Here is a 19,451-nt window from a genome sequence, read left to right as displayed (position 1 = left end):
TGCATCTCAGGTGTGATCCTGGACCAGAGAAAGGACATCAGTGGGACACAATTGGCAAAATGTTTATATAAGGTTGGCTGTAGACTACTTAATATGTTTTGTGTTGATGGTTAATTTCCTGGTTTGATCATTATGACTGTGGTTATGTAAGATGTCAACATTTGGGGAAGTTGGGTGAAGCATACACAGGAATTCTTTGTGCTATTTTTGGAATGTTTTGTGATTCTGAAGGTATTTAAAGTGAAGTTAAGCAATAACAACAAAGTAATTCAACTCAGCTGAGAGAACTAAGACTTTCAGGTTTTTATTTTGCGACATCTCTCTTGATTGGTCAGGGACTGATTTTCTTTGCTTCCTAAATGCCCACTGTGAGCTGGACACTGGACACTGAACACTGTGAGGTTTCTAAATGAGGGATTTGGGGAGAAGTTAGCCATTACTATATTGGATTGCAACTACACTTTTTGTAAGGTTTTGTTTAATTCATTAATTTACTTATTTATCTTTGTACAGAGCTGTAATTACATCTTTGGGTTTCCAATGGCTCTGTAGGTTATTTGAGCTTTGCTGCTGTAGTCACCAGAATCCCTAGTTGGAAACTTAGCTCTGTAATTAATTTGCTGGTTTGTTTCTGTTTTTATTATTAGGTTCTGAATTCAGGTTAGTCTCATGGATTCTTATGTGATGGGTCATATATTACTGAATTTTATATTTGTCGATTGTCTCTTAGGAAGAGCTGAGTTTTGTATAAAATATTTAAACTTGAAATATCATGCTAAATATCATATTTTTACCTCAGAAAAGACTGTTTGGAGTTTTATAAATATAATGAATAAGTAAACTGACACTGGCATAAGCACCAGGTGGTAATCTTTTATTGGGTAATAATTAGAATGGAGGAAATTAATATATTGGGAAATGTTTCTGTTAGCAAGAACAGTTGTTAATGTATGACTCATAGATTTTTAAGTCTAGAAGAAACTTGATGAGGCTGTTTTGATCAGTGTGGAAGAGGGGAAGAGCCTGGACTGGGGAGTCAGAAGACCTAGTTTTATATCCCAGACCCATCACTGCTCTTTATTGTCTAAGTCAGGTCATTTTACTTTTCTGAGCCTTGAGTTTCTCATCTGTAAAACTGGAAAAATTATAGTATCTTGCAAAATTATTGTGAGAATTACATGAAGTAGCATGCAATGTCCCTGGCCTGATGTGGGCGTTTCATATATGCCGGCTCTGTTCTTACCTCCAGCTAGGTTTATAACTAAGCCATCTGCAATGGATGAGAATCTGCTTTGCTTTTAAAGACCTATGCAAAGATGCATATATGCAATGGAACATTACATAGTCATAAAAAAGGATGAGATCGTGCCATTTTTGACCACATGGATGGACCTAGATAAGTCAGACTGAAAAAGACAAAATACCATATGATTTCACTCATGTGGAATCTAAAAAAATAAATTAATAAACAAACAAAAAGAATCAGAGCTGTAAATATAGAGAACAAAGTGATGGTTGCCAGAGGGCATGCAGTGGATGGATGGACAAAATGGGTGAAGGGGAGTAAGAGGTACAGGCTTCTTGCTACGGAATGAATAGGTCATGGGGATGAAAGGTACAGCATAGGGAGTATAATCAATGGTATTGTAATAAGGTTGTATAGTGACAGATGGTGGCCCTGCTTGGGGTGAGTACAGCATAATGTATAAACTTGTGGAATCATTATGTTGTATGCCTGAAACTAATATAACATTGTTTGTCAACTATACTAAAAAACAACAATAATAACAAAACCCCGAAAAACAGTAAAACCACAAAGATGACAGCATGTGTCAGTGATCTCTACCAGTATTTCATAGGGTCTTTTTGTTGGGAAGTTTTTCCATATCTCTTATTCCAGAGAAATTACTTTCTTTTGTATGTCAGCCATAATTGGCTGTCACCCCAGGATCCATTAGACAAATGTCACTCTTTGGTAGACTTTCCTTGGTATTTTCTTTCTTTTTTTTTTTTTAAATTATTTTAATGTTTTTATTTATTTTTGAGACAGAGAGAGACAGAGCATGAGCAGGGGAGGGGCAGAGAGAGAGGGAGACACAGAATGTGAAGCAGGCTCCAGGCTCTGAGCTGTCAGCACAGAGCCCGACGCGGGGCTCGAACTCACAGACTGTGAGATCATGACCTGAGCTGAAGTCGGACACCCAACTGACTGAGCCACCCAGGCGCCCCTTTCCTTGGTATTTTCATGTTCTTATCTGAAATCATTTGATGTAAGTAAGTATTAAAATTTAAACCTTTTTTCCTTAGCCAGAACAGAATTCAGGTTTTTTAAAAAAAATTTTTAATGTTTATTTTTGAGAGGGAGAGAGACAGAACAAGAGCAGGGGAGGGGCAGAGAGAAAGGGAGACACAGAATCCAAAGCAGGTTCTAGGCTCCGAGCCATCAGCACAGAGCCCAACGCGGGGCTCAAACTTACCAACCATGAGATCGTGACCTGGGCCAAAGTCAGATGCTTAACTGACTGAACCACCCAGGCGCCCCAGAATTCAGTTTTTTAATAGAAGGACCTATATAAAGAGTGAGCTACTGCTGTATCAAAGCAGAGAAAACTACTTGGGAGTGAAATCAGATGGTAAAAAGTAATGAAGGTTTAAATTATATTTTTTACAAGACCCATACAAGGATAAGCAGAATGGATAAAGCAGAAATATTAGGACTTTAAAAACTATCCAGTGCTCAGATGATGCTTCTTCTTCCTGAGAGATACAAATTAGTTTTCTATAAATAAGGACTCTTAGGGGTGCCTGGGTGGCTCAGCTGGTTGAGTGTCCAACTTCTGCTCAGGTCATGGTCTTGCGGTTAGTGGGTTTGAGCCCTGCATCAGGCTTGCTGGTGTCAGTGGGGAGCCCTCTTGGGGTCTCTGTCTCCCTCTCTCTCTGCCCTTCCCCTGCTCGTGCTCTCTCTCAAAAATAAATAAACATTAAAAAAAATTAAGGACTCTACCCTACTAGTTAATAGATATTAATTTAGCCTTTATTTTAAATTGCTATTTGATTTCAAAGTTAATATTTAGTAGTAGTAATAAAAATTTACATGATATTTATTATCATTTTGCCCTTCAAAAATTGTCTTCTAACCAAGAAAAAAAATTTTTTTTTAACTTTCTTCCTCTTCTTTCATGTCCACAATGACGTCCCTTTTGGAAACTCAGAAGCCAGCCAAAGGTAAGATACTTGATTTATTATAAATGCTTGTGAAGATCTTATGTGTGTATTTATAAGTACTGGTAATTTTCTTCTCAAAAATTTTTTCTGTCACTTTTGTAAAAGTAATGCAAGCTGTCAGCCTGTTCATAAATCCAAAATCATTTATTGGCATAGGAGGAACTGGAGGTTTATGGAAAAGCTGTATTTGTACTTTGACCAATTCTGGCCAGTTTCCTGGCAGCTATAACACAGATTCCTTTTGTGCTCTACTGTTCACCATGGATTGGCTCGAAACTGGTCGTTCCAGACTGTGGTCAGAACCGTGCTAGGCAGACTCATCCATGTTGCTCCTGAGACAGCTGGGGACACATTCCCAGGCCAACAGAAAGCAGTCCTGGCCCACAGGTTTGTCAGGCAAATGTGCTTTCATCTTAGATTTGAGCCCAGATTCTAAAGAAACTTCTGTGGAGCGCATCAGTATCTCCTAAGGAATTCATAGGTGTGCCAAAGTGGGCACAAGGACTATATTTTTGAATTGACCATACTCTGCCATTACTTGGAACTTGTCAGGAAATTCAGATTTTTATCTAAGTTCTTAGAATTTTGTTTTTAAGAGTCTGTGGTTGAATTGTAATTCCAATCTCTATTATTGTTGCTAAAATATGTATAGGAATGGCTCTTTGGGACTGAATAATTTTTTAATAGTATAATGTGGCACTGGATTTCTTTATATTTGTAAAATTCACTTTACTAGTTTGATCTCTTCTGTGTACAAGTATTGGATTATTTTTTGTTTTCTTATTTTTTTTGATGGAGCCAGAGACTGGAGATTGCAATAAAGATGTGAGGAAGCATTACATGACCATTTAAAAACTATTCATGTTTTATTTAATTCAGTTGTGTCTTCATGTTTAGAGACAACATTTTGTTGACATAAAAAGTATAGAAGGACCAACATCACATTACTAACATAGTGGTTACTTCTAGGGAGAGGTATGCTTGGTGAATGGGAGACCTTTTATTTTTACTTTATGTTTCTGTGTTATTTGACTTTGTGTTGTGAATGTGTGCTTCTTTACTGTTATTTGAAAAAAAAGTTTTATTTTATTTTAAGGGAACAATATTTAGAAAGAAAAGGGTTTGTCCTTTAGGACATCCTTGGCTGAAGATTCTTATAATAATTGGAAGATTCCTATATAACAAAATTGCTTAAACTTAGAGACCATTCAACATTGTGAGTAAATAAGAACTAAGTGTTCATTAGTTCCCAACTTTGTACCAGGCTGTGGACTTTCACATAATTTGAGGAATACAGCTAATCCAACCTAATGATGGAGAGCCTAGTGATAAGCAGACCCCAGCTGAAAGGCTGGTTTCCAATCCCAGCTCCCTCACCTGCCAGCTACCAGATTCTTAATTTCTTTATACCTCAGTGTCCTGTGAACAGGGCCTAGCACCTGTATTGACTAGTGGTTTCTGTAATGGTAGCATCTCTACTGCAATTGAGAATTAGAAATGCAATTGTTAAAGAAATCCCTAAATTAAAAAAAGAAAAGGAAAACAAACAAACCCATAATGACTGAGAGAGGAGTGCCATTCTGAGCCTGCTCTCTGGTAAGTGCACGCATATGGGGATGGCACCTTTGAAGTGAGAGCTAAGCTTACAGAACAAGAAGCAGGATAGTTTCTACTTATCCTGATTAAGAACAGAATTAAATAAAATAAGAGATGAGAGTTGAAAGCTAGAACAGAAGAAACCTAATTTGAATTTCACATTTTATTCATTCTCACCGTGCTGTAATGATTGTCACTATGGCTGACAAATACAGTTTGAAAAGGACCCAAAATGCAGTTTGCCCCAACCCAAGTCCTTTGGGACCACCTTCCATATTCCTTTTTCTTTTCCTCCTCTCTCTGTTGGAGTATTGCTAACACAGCGAGCCACCACTCTTGACAGATACAGGTCTAGCTTTGGAAAAATGTTGAGGGTCAGTAATGTACAACATAGTGCTTCAGCCGGTGGATGGCTTCTGGGCTCCAGGGCTCCTACCTCTTCCTGGGTCTTGCCAGTCATTGGGCTTCTCCTTGCCTTCTTGGCCTAGCATTCCCATCACTGCCCCCTCCCAGGGAACAAACACCTCCCTGTCTGCTGTTTTGCAGAAAGATAGGGGTGTTCTGATCATTCTCTGCTTTAAAAGTCTTTTTAACCAGTCATCCTGGCGGCTGCCCCCAGGGTGCTCTCATGCCCATTTACTTGTTCTCTTGGTGCTCTCCCAGAACTGCTCTTAACCTTTGCAACCGTCTTCTTCTGCAGTGTTTTGGCCCCATTCTGCCCTACCCTGTCCCCCATCAGTCTCATTATAGCTATTTTTCAGAGTCTCCATTTCTATCCAGATAGAAACAGGCAGTCTAGCTTTCAAAAACTTGCTCTCCTTTCCCCTCTTCTTCCCCCTTTTGGCCCTTTCCCTTCTTTTGCTCCATCATTTTGAGTTAATTTCAAGTGGGAGGGGGATATAGGCATGCATACTTAATTTACCATTTTAATCTAATTTCCTTTCTTTAAAAAATTTTTTTTTAACTTTTGGAACTTCGATCCAGGTAGTCTTGTGAGTTTACACAGATGCACTCTCTTGGAGGGACAGATAAAATATTTTAAAATACTGAAATCATGTCATCATACTCAAAAACAACATAATGTGGGGCGCCTGGGTGGCTTAGTTGGTTTGACATCTGACTCTTCATTTCAGCTCAGGTTATGATCCCAGGGTCGTGGGACTGAGCCCCTCATTGGGCTCTGCACTGATCTTGGAGACTGCTTAAGAGTCTCTCTCTCTCTCTCTCTCTCTCTCTCTCTCTCTCTCCCCCCCCCCCCGTATCCCTCTCTCCCTCTCCCTCCCTCCCTTTCCCCTCTCCCCTTCCCCGTCCCCCCTTCTGCTCTCTCTCAAAAAAAAAAAATTGCTTCAAAAACAACATAATGTAACTTTAGGGACTAGCAGCAAGCTGGGGCTAACGCAATGTTTACTGGACCTTGGGATCAGACACAGGTTCTCAGAAGTGATTAGAAGTTCACCTCTTATTAGATTAGATTAGAGGGGGCCCTGATGTATGGGTGGATGAGGACTGGAGAACTCATCATATGAAAACTGATTTGAGTGAGGCTCCAACATGAATGAAGTCTTAAAGAAAAAGATTTTGGCCACCAACATTGAGCTGTCTGTGGAAATTAGAGGGCGTGGAGACATTGGACTTTGGAAAGACCAAAACCTGGGCTTCAGTATCTGGGAGTGGCCGTGTGACTAGTCATGTAAAGGTGGCCAGAGGGAGAGGAAAAAAACAAGCAACCACGTAAAACATAAAACACAAACTCCCTATTCAGATGCACTTGCAAACTGACATATAAAGGCCCAAGAGGAAAACTGTTATCAGGAAGTGAGGCAGCCGACTCCCAAAGTTGGAGAGTTTGAACTACAGGCTGAAATGATTTTAAAAACAATTACACTTAAAATCCTTAGAGACTTAATTATAAAACATGAAATAAAAAAAAGAAAAACCAATGAAAAAAAGTTAAAGATTGCTAAATAAATAAATATATAAGCAAGCAAGCAAGCATATTTTGGAAAGTAGTAAATGTAAAAGATCCAAACAGAGCTGGTCTGTGATATCTCACCAGGTGGCATTAACCACTAACCACTTTCCAGTGTGTATTCTTACTAAGCTTTTCATCTGTATAGATTTTGGAACAAACATGGGACTGTGGTCCAGACTTTATAACTTTTACATTAATACATGAACATTTTCTTATCAGTGTTCTGCTGATAAAAGCTATGCAGTGTTGTACATGGGTGTGTTATAATTTTTCGATTCTGCTGTCTTGTAACATTTTCAACATGCTGTAGTAATCATCTTTACATCTTAATTCTTTTAAAATACCTGTATTTTCTCTGAGAAAACTAAAACTGTAGAGAATGTATAAAAGCATAAAGAGGACAGAGATCACTAATCTTATGCAGAAATAAATTTTATATGTGTAACTAGATGTGTGTACATGTATATGTGTATATAATAACCACCATAAATATTGTTTTGTAACCTCCCCCTTTTCACTTAACATTGTGAAGGGTTTTCCATGTGAAATAAAGGTCTATATCATTTATAGAGTATTCGTTGTAAAACTGTACCATAAATAATTTAACTAACCTCCATTGTGAAGACGGTAAGTTATTTTTATTTCACTACTGTGAACAATGTTATCAATGTTACAACATTGTTATAGCATTATAAGTATATTAAGGGTTTATTCTTAGTACATACTATACTGTTTTTATTTTTCAACAGGTGTTTGCATATGATCATTGTTTCTGGTCCATGGATGAATCAGTCAGAGAAAAATATGCAGGTAAGTACAGCATCCTATTAACTACTTACAATATAGAAAAGGTGTTTTTATGTTTTTTCCATAAAGTATGACAGCATTATTTTTTGTATAACTTTAAAAACTATATAGAGAACTTCCTCCCGTCTTTGCTGTTTTTATATTAATCAGGAAATAGATTAACAAGGTGCTGTTCTTGGTATAAGACAATGAAGGTAGATTAATAGGGTACATGGTTGAAGTTATCACACGCATTCCCAGGCCTTACATGGGACCTGGAGTACACTAACCATTTAGATTCTCTTCGATGTCCGTGATGAGTCTAGCGAGGCAGCTTGATATAAGGAAAGATGAGCCAAGGAGAAAAGGAAACCCTTAGTTTAGTCCAGGCTCTGCTCCTACCTGCCTCTGTGACTAGTAAGTCACTTATGTTTCATTGTTTCATTTCTCTCTTTAATGGATTCTCTAAATTTGCTTGGAATTCTGTTATTTTCTTACTCTACTCAACGATGACTGTCTTAAGTTTAGAACTTGTCTACAAGTTTAGGACTACAGCGACAGCCTTCTAATTTCTTTTATTCCCAACTGCTTTTATGACACCTGTTTCTAAGCAGTATCTTTTAAATATTGTCATATTGTATTGGCTTTTGTCATGAGACAGAGTAGTATTACAGCTGGTTCAAAAACTTAAGGTTAGTTTAGTATAGCTGGCCTGACAGATTACTTACAGATTGCTTCTGTATTGGAAATAAGAGGATGATATGCTAATCTGGGAAATTAACTAGGAAGTGGGGCATATTGGAATGCTATTTTTAGCATTCTAACAAACATACTTTCTATGTAAGTATATATATAAGTGTATAACAAACTGGATGCATAACAGCATCCAGGTCTTTCATATTTCATATTATATTCAAGACTCAAAGAGAGGCTGAATGATTTTGTTTGATTATTGACATACTTAATTTAGCCTGTGGAAGAGAATTTGAACCTATTATTTTTGTCCATGATTGAAAGCTAGAAGAAATTTTCAAGATCTTCTCTCTTCTAGCTGGTATGTATTGTAGGCCCTATAATTAAAAATTATCATTGAAGAAAAGGAGAGGAGATTGATATATATAATTGTTTAATTCAGGTTTACTGAGGTTCCAAATATAAACTTTGGATATTTTTAATCATCGTTTACAAAATTAGCACTTCATTAGCTTTTTGCATTGCAGAGGATTTTTGGCCAGTGTTTATTAATTCAAGTTCATATTATCCAGGAACTTTTTACTCATTTCCTATCCTGGGCTAACTAGAAATACTTGAAAGACATAAGCCTTTGGACACCTTCATCAAGTCCTAAAATCTTGTTTGGAGATCTACAACTTGAAAAAGTGCATTTTTGAGGGGGTTGTTTTTAGTTTTTAAAAAGTTGTTCATATGTAGTTAAAATATCCTTTCTTATTCTTTTTCTCTCTTTCAGGTCAAGATGATGTTTTCAAGTGCCTTGGGGAGAATATCCTTCAGAATGCGTTTGATGGTTACAATGCATGTATCTTTGCCTATGGACAGACTGGTAATGTTAAATAATATATACTTTTTTAAGCTTTAAAGACTGTAACAGAGAAAGTAACAAAGAGAATACATATTGTTAGCATCTTATCAGTTACAATTGATAAGGAACATTTTGAATTCTGTACTTCTGTGGTTAACAGGAAAGAAAATCTATATAAAGTGAAGGAGTCACTCTTATAAGGGTATGTTGCATAGGTTGTCCAATTGAAAACTAGTCTTTGTGGAAGAATGGTTCTGGGAGTACCTGGGGGGCTCAGTCATTTGAGCGCCGACTCTTGATTTTGGCTCAGGTCATGATCTTATGTGAGATCAAGCTCCATGTTGGGCTCTGCACTAACTGCATGGAACTGGCTTGGGATTCTTTCTCTCCCTCTCTCTCTGCCCCTCCCCCACTTCCTCTCTCTCTCAAAATAAATAAATAAACATTAAAAAAATTAGAATGGTTGTGATATTTTTAAGAGCCAGTGTATGATGTGGTTAAAAGAACACAGATTCTGAGCCAGGGTAGCCCAGCTCCAGCCCAGCTCCTATGAAACTTACACCTCAGTTTTCTTATCTGTAAAATGTTGGTAAGTGTAAGCCTTCCTTATAGGGTTGTCACAATTAGTTAACATCAAAAACTTACAGAAAAAGCCTGGTACTTAAGAAGTGGTGTATTGGTTTGAGATATTATGATAATGATAAATGTCAAGTGATAAAAGCAGCAATTTGTAGAATTAAAAATATGTTTATAAAAGCATTGCTACTAAAGAAGGAATAAGAGTTATACTTAAGTTAGGACTATGCATGATTTAATGTTTTCCTTTCTATTTTCCTGTGTTTTCTAAATTTTCTTTAATGAATATGTATTTTTGGTACAATGGAGAAAATAATTTTATAGTAGAGAAAGAAGATTACTCTGGTTTTTACACTGTTGCCAAAGGGTAGTAAGTTAATTTGCTCTGGGGCCTATAGGGATAATGTGTATTTTTTGTGCTATGATTAGTGGTTGGGAACAGTCACAGTAGTATTCATCATATGGATCTTCCCAGTTAATTTTAGAAAACTAGTTAGACCTCACTTTTTTTCAGTTGTTTTAGGTAATTTTTTAAAAGTATGAAGATGGTTAAATTATGTTTTTATTTTCTTCCTAAAAGGTGCTTATTTTATTTATTTTGAAAGAGATAAAGTGTGCATGCACAGGGCAGTGGGGGCAGAGAGAGAGGGAGAGAGAGAAGCCTAAGCAGGCTCCACGCTGTCAGCTTGAAGCCTGAGGCAGGGCTCAGTCCCACGAGCTGTGAGATCACTACCTGAACCGAAATCAAGAGTTGGATGCTCAACCAGCTGAGCCACCCAGGCTCCCCAAAAGTGTTTACTTTAGATTTTACATGTGTAATAGGAAAGCTCCCATATTTGGTTAGTCTTATCATTATACTTGGTATATTTCTTATTTTATTTTGGGCATTTTACTAAGTGCTATAATTTATTATGAGCAATGGAATGGGAGTTATGTATTTAAACTTCTCAGAGACAGTAATAACTATGATTTCCACTTTATAGGATCTGGAAAATCTTATACCATGATGGGCACAGCCGACCAACCTGGATTAATTCCAAGACTTTGCAGTGGACTCTTTGAACGAACTCAGAAAGAGGAAAATGAAGAGCAGAGTTTTAAAGTAGAAGTGTCCTATATGGAAATTTATAATGAAAAAGTTAGAGACCTTCTGGATCCCAAAGGGTAAAGGACTTTGAAACTTTAATGTTATAGCATTAAGGACTAAAACAGACTTCTAAATTGACTTAAGTGAATTTTTTTATATTGAACTCTGGTAGAGTTCTTTGTGCTTTTATCTGTTTATCTAGTTATTGTCCTTGTGACTGTGTTTTCAGTCACATTGAGCAGCTTCCTGCAGTCAATTCTGGCTTTTGAGTTTAGGGCTGAGTTGGGGAGGGAAGTATTGTTGAGCCACATGTATTTGCCTCATACTGCCTTTTTTCACATACATCCAAAGCCACAAACAAAAAATACGCAATGAAAATTAAGTTGCTTAGTATCATGAGGGACTGGTATCCTTAATCAAGTGGAGTTTCTTTCTTTCTTTTCTTTCTTTTATAAAAGGCCAAGAAATTTCAGGTCATTAGCCATTTTTTCTTTGCTTGCTGAGAAGGGCATAATCAGAGATTTGAAACCTGGACTTTAGGATAGTTAATTTTAAAGATCCCCAGAGAAAAAGAATGTGCCATTTTATGGCATAGACTTTGAAAGAGAAGTGGTTTGAAAGTATTAGAAAGCCTTAGAAAATGCTGTTCTCACTCTGCAGTCATAACTGAACCTAATGAGGAAGATAAGTATCTGAGGAAATCTGTCCATTGCACAGTTTTCTGAGTCAGATTTTAAGGAAGTGCAACAATGGTGAAAAAGAAACAGATAATAACCACAGCATATGGTTTATAGATGTGAGAACAGTGTTTATAAGGTCAAAGAGCCACATGAACTGAGGCTTATAATGTGGAGTTACAAGGGGATGCATAATTATGCTTGGATGAAGAAGATGATCAAAAAAAGGTGGTCTTAGAAGCAGTGAATCATAGTGATGCTCAATCGTAAGAAAACGTGTCAATCCCTCACTGGTATCTGTTTTCTTTGTCAAAGGTAATGATCTTCAGTCCTTTCACAATGACATTCAATTGGCACTTAGTGTTTCTCTGTAAAACTTAACATTTAGGGGCGCCTGAGTGGCTCAGTTGGTTAAGTGTGTGACATCGGCTCAGGTCATGATCTCACAGTTCATGAGTTCGAGCCCCGTGTCGGGCTCTGTGCTGACAGCTCAGAGCCTAGAGCCTGCTTCGGATTCTGTGTCTCCCTCTTTCTCTGCCCCTCCCCCAGTCATTCTCTCTCTCTCTCTATCTCTCTCAAAAATAAATAAACATTAAAAAAAAAAAAACCCTTAACATTTATTGAATGATCATTATTACATGCCGAGCACTAGGCAAGTTGTAAAGGAAGATCTCACAGTGTGGACAGAATGAGAGTTTTGGAAACAAGTAATTATAATACAGTGCAGTGATGCTTTTAAATTATGAAGGAGGCTTATATAAAATAGGTGAGGGGAAAGAGGGAATGAGGAGAAGGGAAGAGTCCACGAAGAGTACTGGATGATTTTTGTGCTGAGTAGCAGTTTGTCCACTGAGAAGTTAGGTGAGAACCATTCAGGCATAGGGGACAGCCTATGCTAAAAGGATGGAGGTATAAGACATCACTTGCTTGGAGAGTGACCCCACTGTCCAGGGTGGCTGGAGGACCCTGAGCATGGCTGGAGGGCACTGAGCATGAAAATCTAAACAGGGAACCAAAGGAGGCCAGAGGTAGGAAGGTTCTAGCTTAAGTACCCACATCTTGCTGAATACTATGTCCTTGTACTTTTTCTGCATCTTCACCTCAGTGAAGAGCATCACTTTCTTTGAGATCCCAAAGTTCTTCTTGCCAGGAATTCTTAGCTGACTTTGTATTCCACATTGCTTGTGTGCAATAGTTCCAACTTTTATCCACAGTTTGCCTGGAGTCTTTAATAATTTCTTATGTTTGTCTTGTATATAGTTAGTATTTAACAGCATGGGCTTGGGGTTCACATAGCTCTGCATCTGGGTCCCTGTAATTGTTACCTATTAAGCAAATTTCGTATGCTTTCTAGGCCTCATTTGTACAGAGGGGATGATAATATTACATAATATTGCAGAGGGCTGTTGTGAAGATTGGCTGGGATGATACACCTGAGGTCTTAGAACAGTTACATAGTAAGTGCTCAGTTAGCTGCTGTTGTCTCCTCCATGAAAGTTTCTTGAGGATTTTTGTAATGTTTCTGAAGAGTTGAAGTAAATAGAATTAAAAACTCTAAAAGTGATCCCTTTTCAGTGAAAGACTGTCTGAGAGAACTTAGTTTTTTAAATCAAGTACTGATTTTATGAATTCAGTATCTACTGTGTGTAATGATGTAATTATGTTGTTTTATACTCAGGAGGTAATACAGTACACATTATCTTTAAAAGAAAAGAAAAATTAAAGGAAAAAGTTATAGTATATCTTGAGATCAGAATTAAGTCAAATATTTGTTCTATATTTACTTCATGTCCAGTTCTATAGTGGTAAGTGAAATTTTTGGTGGTTGATCCTAGGGTGCTAGAGGATTCCAAATCATTAGAAAATCAGTACATAAAATAAGAATCACTTGTAATCTCACCAGCAACAAATATTCTTTTTTTCATTGTAATGTTTATATTTAAAAAATTTTTTAATGTTTATTTTTGAGAGGTGGGGGAGGGGCAGAGGGGGGCGGGGACACAGAATTCGAAGCAGGCTCCAGGCTGTGTGCTGTGAGCACAGAGCCTGATGAAGAGCTGGAACCCATGAACTGTGAGATCATGACCTGAGCCGAAGTCAGACGCTTAACCGACTGAGCCACTCAGGTGCGCCATTGTATTGTTTATATTTTTTAAGGAGCTTTTTTGAGAGAGAATTCATGTACTATACAATCATCAACAAATATTCTTAATGTTTTTTGGTTGATGTATTAAGTATGCTGTATGTTCTAGGTTTTGGCAGATTCCCCTTACGGGGTTTATTAGTTCTTTGTTTTAAGTGGTATTTATTTATTTTTTAATCATGAATAAGTATTTAATTATACTGAATCCTTTTCACTGCATTTATTGAAATGATTGTGTTTTGTTCCCCATTTAGTCTATCAGTCTAGTGTGATAATGGGCATGAATCAGTGTTAAAACAACCTAGCAGCCCTGGGATCAGCCTAATGTTACATTTTTAAATCATGATTAAATTCAGTGTATTGGCTTGTTTGTTTTTATTCATGACTGAGATTGGTCTGAGCTTTCTTGCACAGTTAACATTTATTGAGTTCTGTTCTTTGTACCACTTTCTGTGAAATGACAAGTAGATTGTTTGTATTTATTTGACTCTGCATTCTTTGTGGTAGGAAATAGACATCCCACAGTGTACCCTTTTGAGTGATGTGATATTTTACCACATTATGAAGTTTTTCTTACCAGTCAAGATTTTAAATTTTGGTTTAGATTCTTCTTGAATCAAGTTAGTTGGTTCTTTTTACTTGGGATCTTTATTGAATTCAGTGTATATTTTTATGGAGGACGATTGAGTCCTTTTAAAAACACGTTATTGTTTTAAAATTCTTTCTTTTTAATGAGCAGAAGTCGTCAAACGTTAAAAGTCAGAGAGCACAGTGTGTTGGGACCCTATGTCGATGGACTTTCTAAACTGGCTGTCACAAGCTACAAGGTAATAACATCCTTTATGTAAACTGCTTACAGTCACTGTAGCAAATTACTTCTTGTTTAAATTGTGATGATGATTTTTCTTGAAATTAAAAAAAATTACAGTAGTATTACTTAAAAGCTACTTTTTACAAAAATCTGTCTTGAAAAGCTACGTATGGCTATTAGGACAGTTTAATTTTGAGAGAAGGTTATACACATTTGTCAAGCATACCTAGTCATCTGTTGTGAGATACATATTTTTTCATATTTTATGAACTCTAAAATTGTGATATTCCTTATGGTTACATCTTAAAATTATAAATGGCAGCATTTTTCTTCCCTAGCAGTACATAAAATAATGAAGTTGCTTATGATTTCATTGATTTAGTGAAATAAAATATATGAATTGGGTAGTTGGAATTCAAAGTCTGTTTCTAATTTGAGAGGATCACGCATTGGTCTTTTATTCTCTTCATTTTCCAACTTCACACTTCTGCTTTGTGTGGATCCATCAGGCTTTGCGTGTTGGGGAAATGGGGGTGGAGTGAGATGCTGTGATGTCATGTACCTTGGATTAAGAGTCACAGAATATTGATCTGGTGATACTTAATCCTATTGTGTGACTCTTGTATGACTTTGGATTCATCTACCTCACTAAAAGCCTCTTTGTCCCAAGTTATAAAACGGAAATTAGTTGTATTGTCTTGAGTATATTATGTGGTAGGCCCATTTGGTTTTTTTTGTTCTTTAATCAGTTCTGTCATTTGGTCAATGATACTTCATTTAGTAGGTGTTAGTTACTTCATTTGGTTAACATCTATTGAACATCTATCATGTGCCAGACATTGTACTAGGTGCTGAGGATATAAAAAATGAATGAGATGGTCCATCCCCTCAAGATACTTGTAGATGTTATTATAAAGGTATTCTGAAACAACATGACTAAGAGCAATGAGAAATTCTTGTCTAGGATTAGTAGTTTGGAGGAGGGGGATACCTAACTTAAATGAATATGTAGGTGTCTGGGGAGGGTGGAGTCTAGGAAGACTTCCTGGAGGAGATCAAATGAGATAATGCATGTGAAAAGTCTTTGAGAAACCTAGGGTATTAATGTTAGTAAGTATTGTTATTTTAATAATGATTATTTGAGGACTTATTTATACAACACTGGAGAGAGATCAAGATGTTTTTGAATGCTCAGAGGAGATTGGAAAGTGACAAGAGACATTTTGCTTGTTTAAAAAATTTAAAGGCTCAGGGCACCTGGGTGGCTCAGTCAGTTGAACTTCTGACTTTGGCTCAGGTCATGATCTCATGGTTCATGAGTTTGAGCCTCACATCAGGCTCGCTACTATCAGCCTGTTAGTGGAGAGCCCACTTAAGATCCTCTATCCCCTTCTCTTTCTGGCCTTACCCCGCTTGTGTGCACGTGCTCTCTCTCTGTAGAAAAAAAAAGGACTCAATACAGAGTTTATGCATGAGACAACAAATTAGAGGCCAATGAATAAGTGTAGGTTAAATAGGGTGAAGCTTTTACATTAAGTCTCAGGATGGTCAGATTTAATAGATCTAAAAAATTTTGAATTTTTCTTTTTGTGTTGAATTTTCCATTTTGGTGCTTACTTAAACTTCTCTTTATAGTTAATGTTTCTACTTTGAGGCTTTTTATTTGTCATATAGAATTTTTCCTTAAACATTATTCTTTTTCATTCATATGGCAAAATAGAAAATTATGATTTTTAAAGTTTTTTATATATATGTGTCAGTTAGGATTGTGTTGTCTGCAAGTAACAGGAAAATATAATAGGATTTAAGTTCTTTAGAATGTGAATTGTTATCTCTTTGTTCATTATTTTTAGTATTCAAAATGCACTAGCATCTAATAGGTGACTTCAATATTTATTTAAATGAATAAATGAAAGAATGAATGGTGAGAGGGCTGATATAGTGGCTCCAAGATGCTGTTAGGGACCTAGATTCCTTCCAGCTTTCCACATAGAGCCAGCTCTGTAGTAATACCCTTATTCTCATAGTTCAAAATCTTAGTTCTTAGAACCAAGATGTGACAGCATGCCTACTCCCTTTAAGGAGAATTCCCAGATGACTTTACATCTCATTCACTAAAACTTAGTCCTATGGCCAGACTGAACTGCAAGGGCATCTGGGAAATATAGACTCTTAGTTCCACGGCAAGGTGCTTAGCTAAAATTTGGGTTCCTTTACTAGAAAGAAAAGGAGATGGGGTAAGAGGAGACAACTAGTCAACTCTTTCATACATACCATCTTTCTTGTTCCTCATTAAAATTCTTGTAAGGTAGATAATATTATAGCTCTGTACTGTTATTTATGAAACTAGAATTCAGTTTGGTTAAGTAACTATTTTTAGAGCTTGTAACATTTAAAAAAATGAAGATCCCATCCCATGATCTTTCAAGTGCATCTTGCTGTCTCCTTTTAGCAGTAATGGCAACGAAGTAGTAAATCTGTGCAGACATTCATTTCTTGATGTCTCAGTTTTCAGAAACAGGTCTGGTATAATACACACTAACATGGGTGACGCAGCACTGCTATGCCTGTGTGAAGGGTTTAGAATCATTTTTGTTTGTTGCTTATTCATATTCTAATTTAACAATTGTCTTCTGTTGCTTCTGTCATTAAAGAAACTAAATTTTTTGAAATTTCTAGATTAGATGAGGGGTGGCATCGTATGTTTGTCCATCTTGTGGGTCTCCACCCGTGGCTTCTAAACTTTCCTAATTCTCAAAGCTGCTACTTTATTTGGCATCTACAGAAAATAAATGTGGTTTTTTTTTTTAGTTTTCAGAGACAGCATTGGCTATTTTACTCTGTTGGGCTTAATGTTCACTGAAAAACAAAGTGTAGATGTGTAAACTCCAAATGTGGTTGTCTGAGTAGTGATACTTGTAATGCATTTCATAGGATAGCAGAGTTTTATTTGACAATGCAATGTGTATCTATGACTTGTTTCCACTTAGGATATTGAGTCTTTGATGTCTGAGGGTAACAAGTCTCGTACAGTTGCTGCCACGAACATGAATGAGGAGAGCAGTCGATCCCATGCAGTCTTCAAAATCACCCTTACCCATACTTTATATGATGTGAAGTCTGGGGTAGGTATTCAGATGCCTGACCTTTTTGTTTGTTTGTTTGTTTAATATTTTAAAAGTGGATCACGGGGCGCCTGGGTGGCGCAGTCGGTTGAGCGTCCGACTTCAGCCAGGTCACGATCTCGCGGTCCGGGAGTTCGAGCCCCACGTCAGGCTCTGGGCTGATGGCTCAGAGCCTGGAGCCTGTTTCCGATTCTGTGTCTCCCTCTCTCTCTGCCCCTCCCCCGTTCATGCTCGGTCTCTCTCTGTCCCAAAAATAAACGTTGAAAAAAAAATTTAAAAAAAAAAAAAGTGGATCACGATTTATCTTACTCTATTCCTTCAAGTGTCATATAACTTAGAATCCTAGCTGGACATGGGTATGAATTAGGAGTCAGCAAGAAACAGAAGCCACTGTAGATTAACAGAGAGGGATTTCACAGAGGGAATTGGGTGATTACAGCGTTGTTAGAACACCTGAGGGGGAGTGGACTCTAGAGTAAATCTCTAGGAATAATCACACAGATCTCACCCATCAAGGATGAGACTACCTCTGAGGCTACCACCAGGGCTGTGAGATCCAGGCATGCTCAGTAGCTGTGATCTAGGCCATAGGAGTTAATGAAGCTGCCTCTTAGTGACCTGGAAGCTGGAGAATGTAAGCTGAGACACTTGTTAGAAACCCTCATATTTCCGTGATCCTGCTTGCCAGCAGAAAACAGCCAAAACAGTCCAGGGGATGACCTCTACTTTACTTCTCCTTTCCAAATCTGAAGCACATGTATCTGCTTGACAGAACCTAAGTCACATCATGAACCCTGGCTGTAAGGGAATCTGAAAAATGTAGTTTTTAGCCCCATCCTGTCCAACTAAAGGAACGTGGAACAGAAGTTAAACATGCTGTTGGTTCACGGTCTCTGCCACAGAATTTTTTGAGCTTTAAACTTTGATGGCTGACTGCAGAAGCTAATGTTAACTCTAGCTAATTTAGTAGAGATTCTTTTGAAATGTTCTCTTCTGCTAAACAGCTAAGTATTAGAAGGAATAAACTATACTGGGGAAATTGTACTATAAAAGTATCGGATTTGTAATGTTTTGAATACTTGGTTTTGAAGCTCCTGAAGAGTAAACAGAGCCAGAGATGTATATGCTTCCACCATACTGAAACTTTTCTTGGTTTACTACTTACTTTTTATGTGAATATTTGCATATTTTATTATGATGCCTTACCCCCCACCCCAGCAAATCAGTTTCAAATGCCAGAAGCTAAAATAATCATGCTGGCAAAATGCTAGATTTTGGTAAGATTTTCATTTGCTGAAAGCATATTTTTCTTTTTTTTTGCCATCACAGCAAGATTAGTGTAACAACAAAGAGTTCTTTGTTTTCTGTTTCCTTTTCAGCGTAAAACAAAAAACATACTGATGACTTTTTTTTTAAACCAAAAGTACTTTTGATTTGGGAAGCCGAATATCCTTTTGTTAGCAACATAGTTTATTTATGGAAATAAATATAAATGTGTATATTAAAGAAAAGTTTTAAAAAATAATTCAGTCTGGGGGGTGCCTGGGTGGCTCAGTCAGTTAAGCATCTGACTTCAGCTCAGGTCATGATCTCACGGTTTGTGAGTTTGAGCCCCACATCAGGCTCTGTGCTGACAGCTCAGAGCCTGGAGCCTGCTTCCAATTCTGTGTCTCCCTCTCTCTCTGCCCTTCTCTTGCTCTGACTCTCTCCCTCTCAAAAATAAATAAACATTAAAAAAAAAAAAAAGATCCAGTCTGTAGATTTGGGCATTGCTTTCCCACATTTCTTGTATTTCTGCTGAAGTATAAAATATGTGTTATGTGTGTGATTACATTACAGAACATTTTTGATAAAGGACATATCAATATATGTGTATATATATATAATAACTAGAAAAATATGTAAGTTTATAC

The 19,451-nt window shown here is 37.1% G+C and overlaps 1 protein-coding gene across 2 annotated transcripts in view; it reads left to right on the top strand.

Moving 5' to 3' along the window:
* KIF13B (kinesin family member 13B) overlaps positions 1-19,451 on the top strand; it is a 203,584-nt gene that overhangs the window by 65,102 nt on the left and 119,031 nt on the right. Inside the window, exons 3-8 of one of the 2 annotated variants that reach the window (XM_047854895.1) lie at positions 3,216-3,225; positions 7,543-7,603; positions 9,048-9,140; positions 10,679-10,859; positions 14,342-14,429; positions 17,404-17,538. In XM_047854895.1, coding sequence (XP_047710851.1) covers positions 3,216-3,225; positions 7,543-7,603; positions 9,048-9,140; positions 10,679-10,859; positions 14,342-14,429; positions 17,404-17,538 — 568 coding nt within the window. Of the gene's footprint in view, positions 1-3,212; positions 3,226-7,542; positions 7,604-9,047; positions 9,141-10,678; positions 10,860-14,341; positions 14,430-17,403; positions 17,539-19,451 lie in introns of both variants that reach the window. The other variant, XM_047854894.1, reaches the window with a different exon arrangement.

The sequence above is a fragment of the Prionailurus viverrinus genome, chromosome B1 (assembly GCF_022837055.1).
Source record: "Prionailurus viverrinus isolate Anna chromosome B1, UM_Priviv_1.0, whole genome shotgun sequence".
Classification (NCBI taxonomy): Eukaryota; Metazoa; Chordata; class Mammalia; order Carnivora; family Felidae; genus Prionailurus; species Prionailurus viverrinus.
This window is presented reverse-complemented; position numbering and strand designations above follow the sequence as displayed.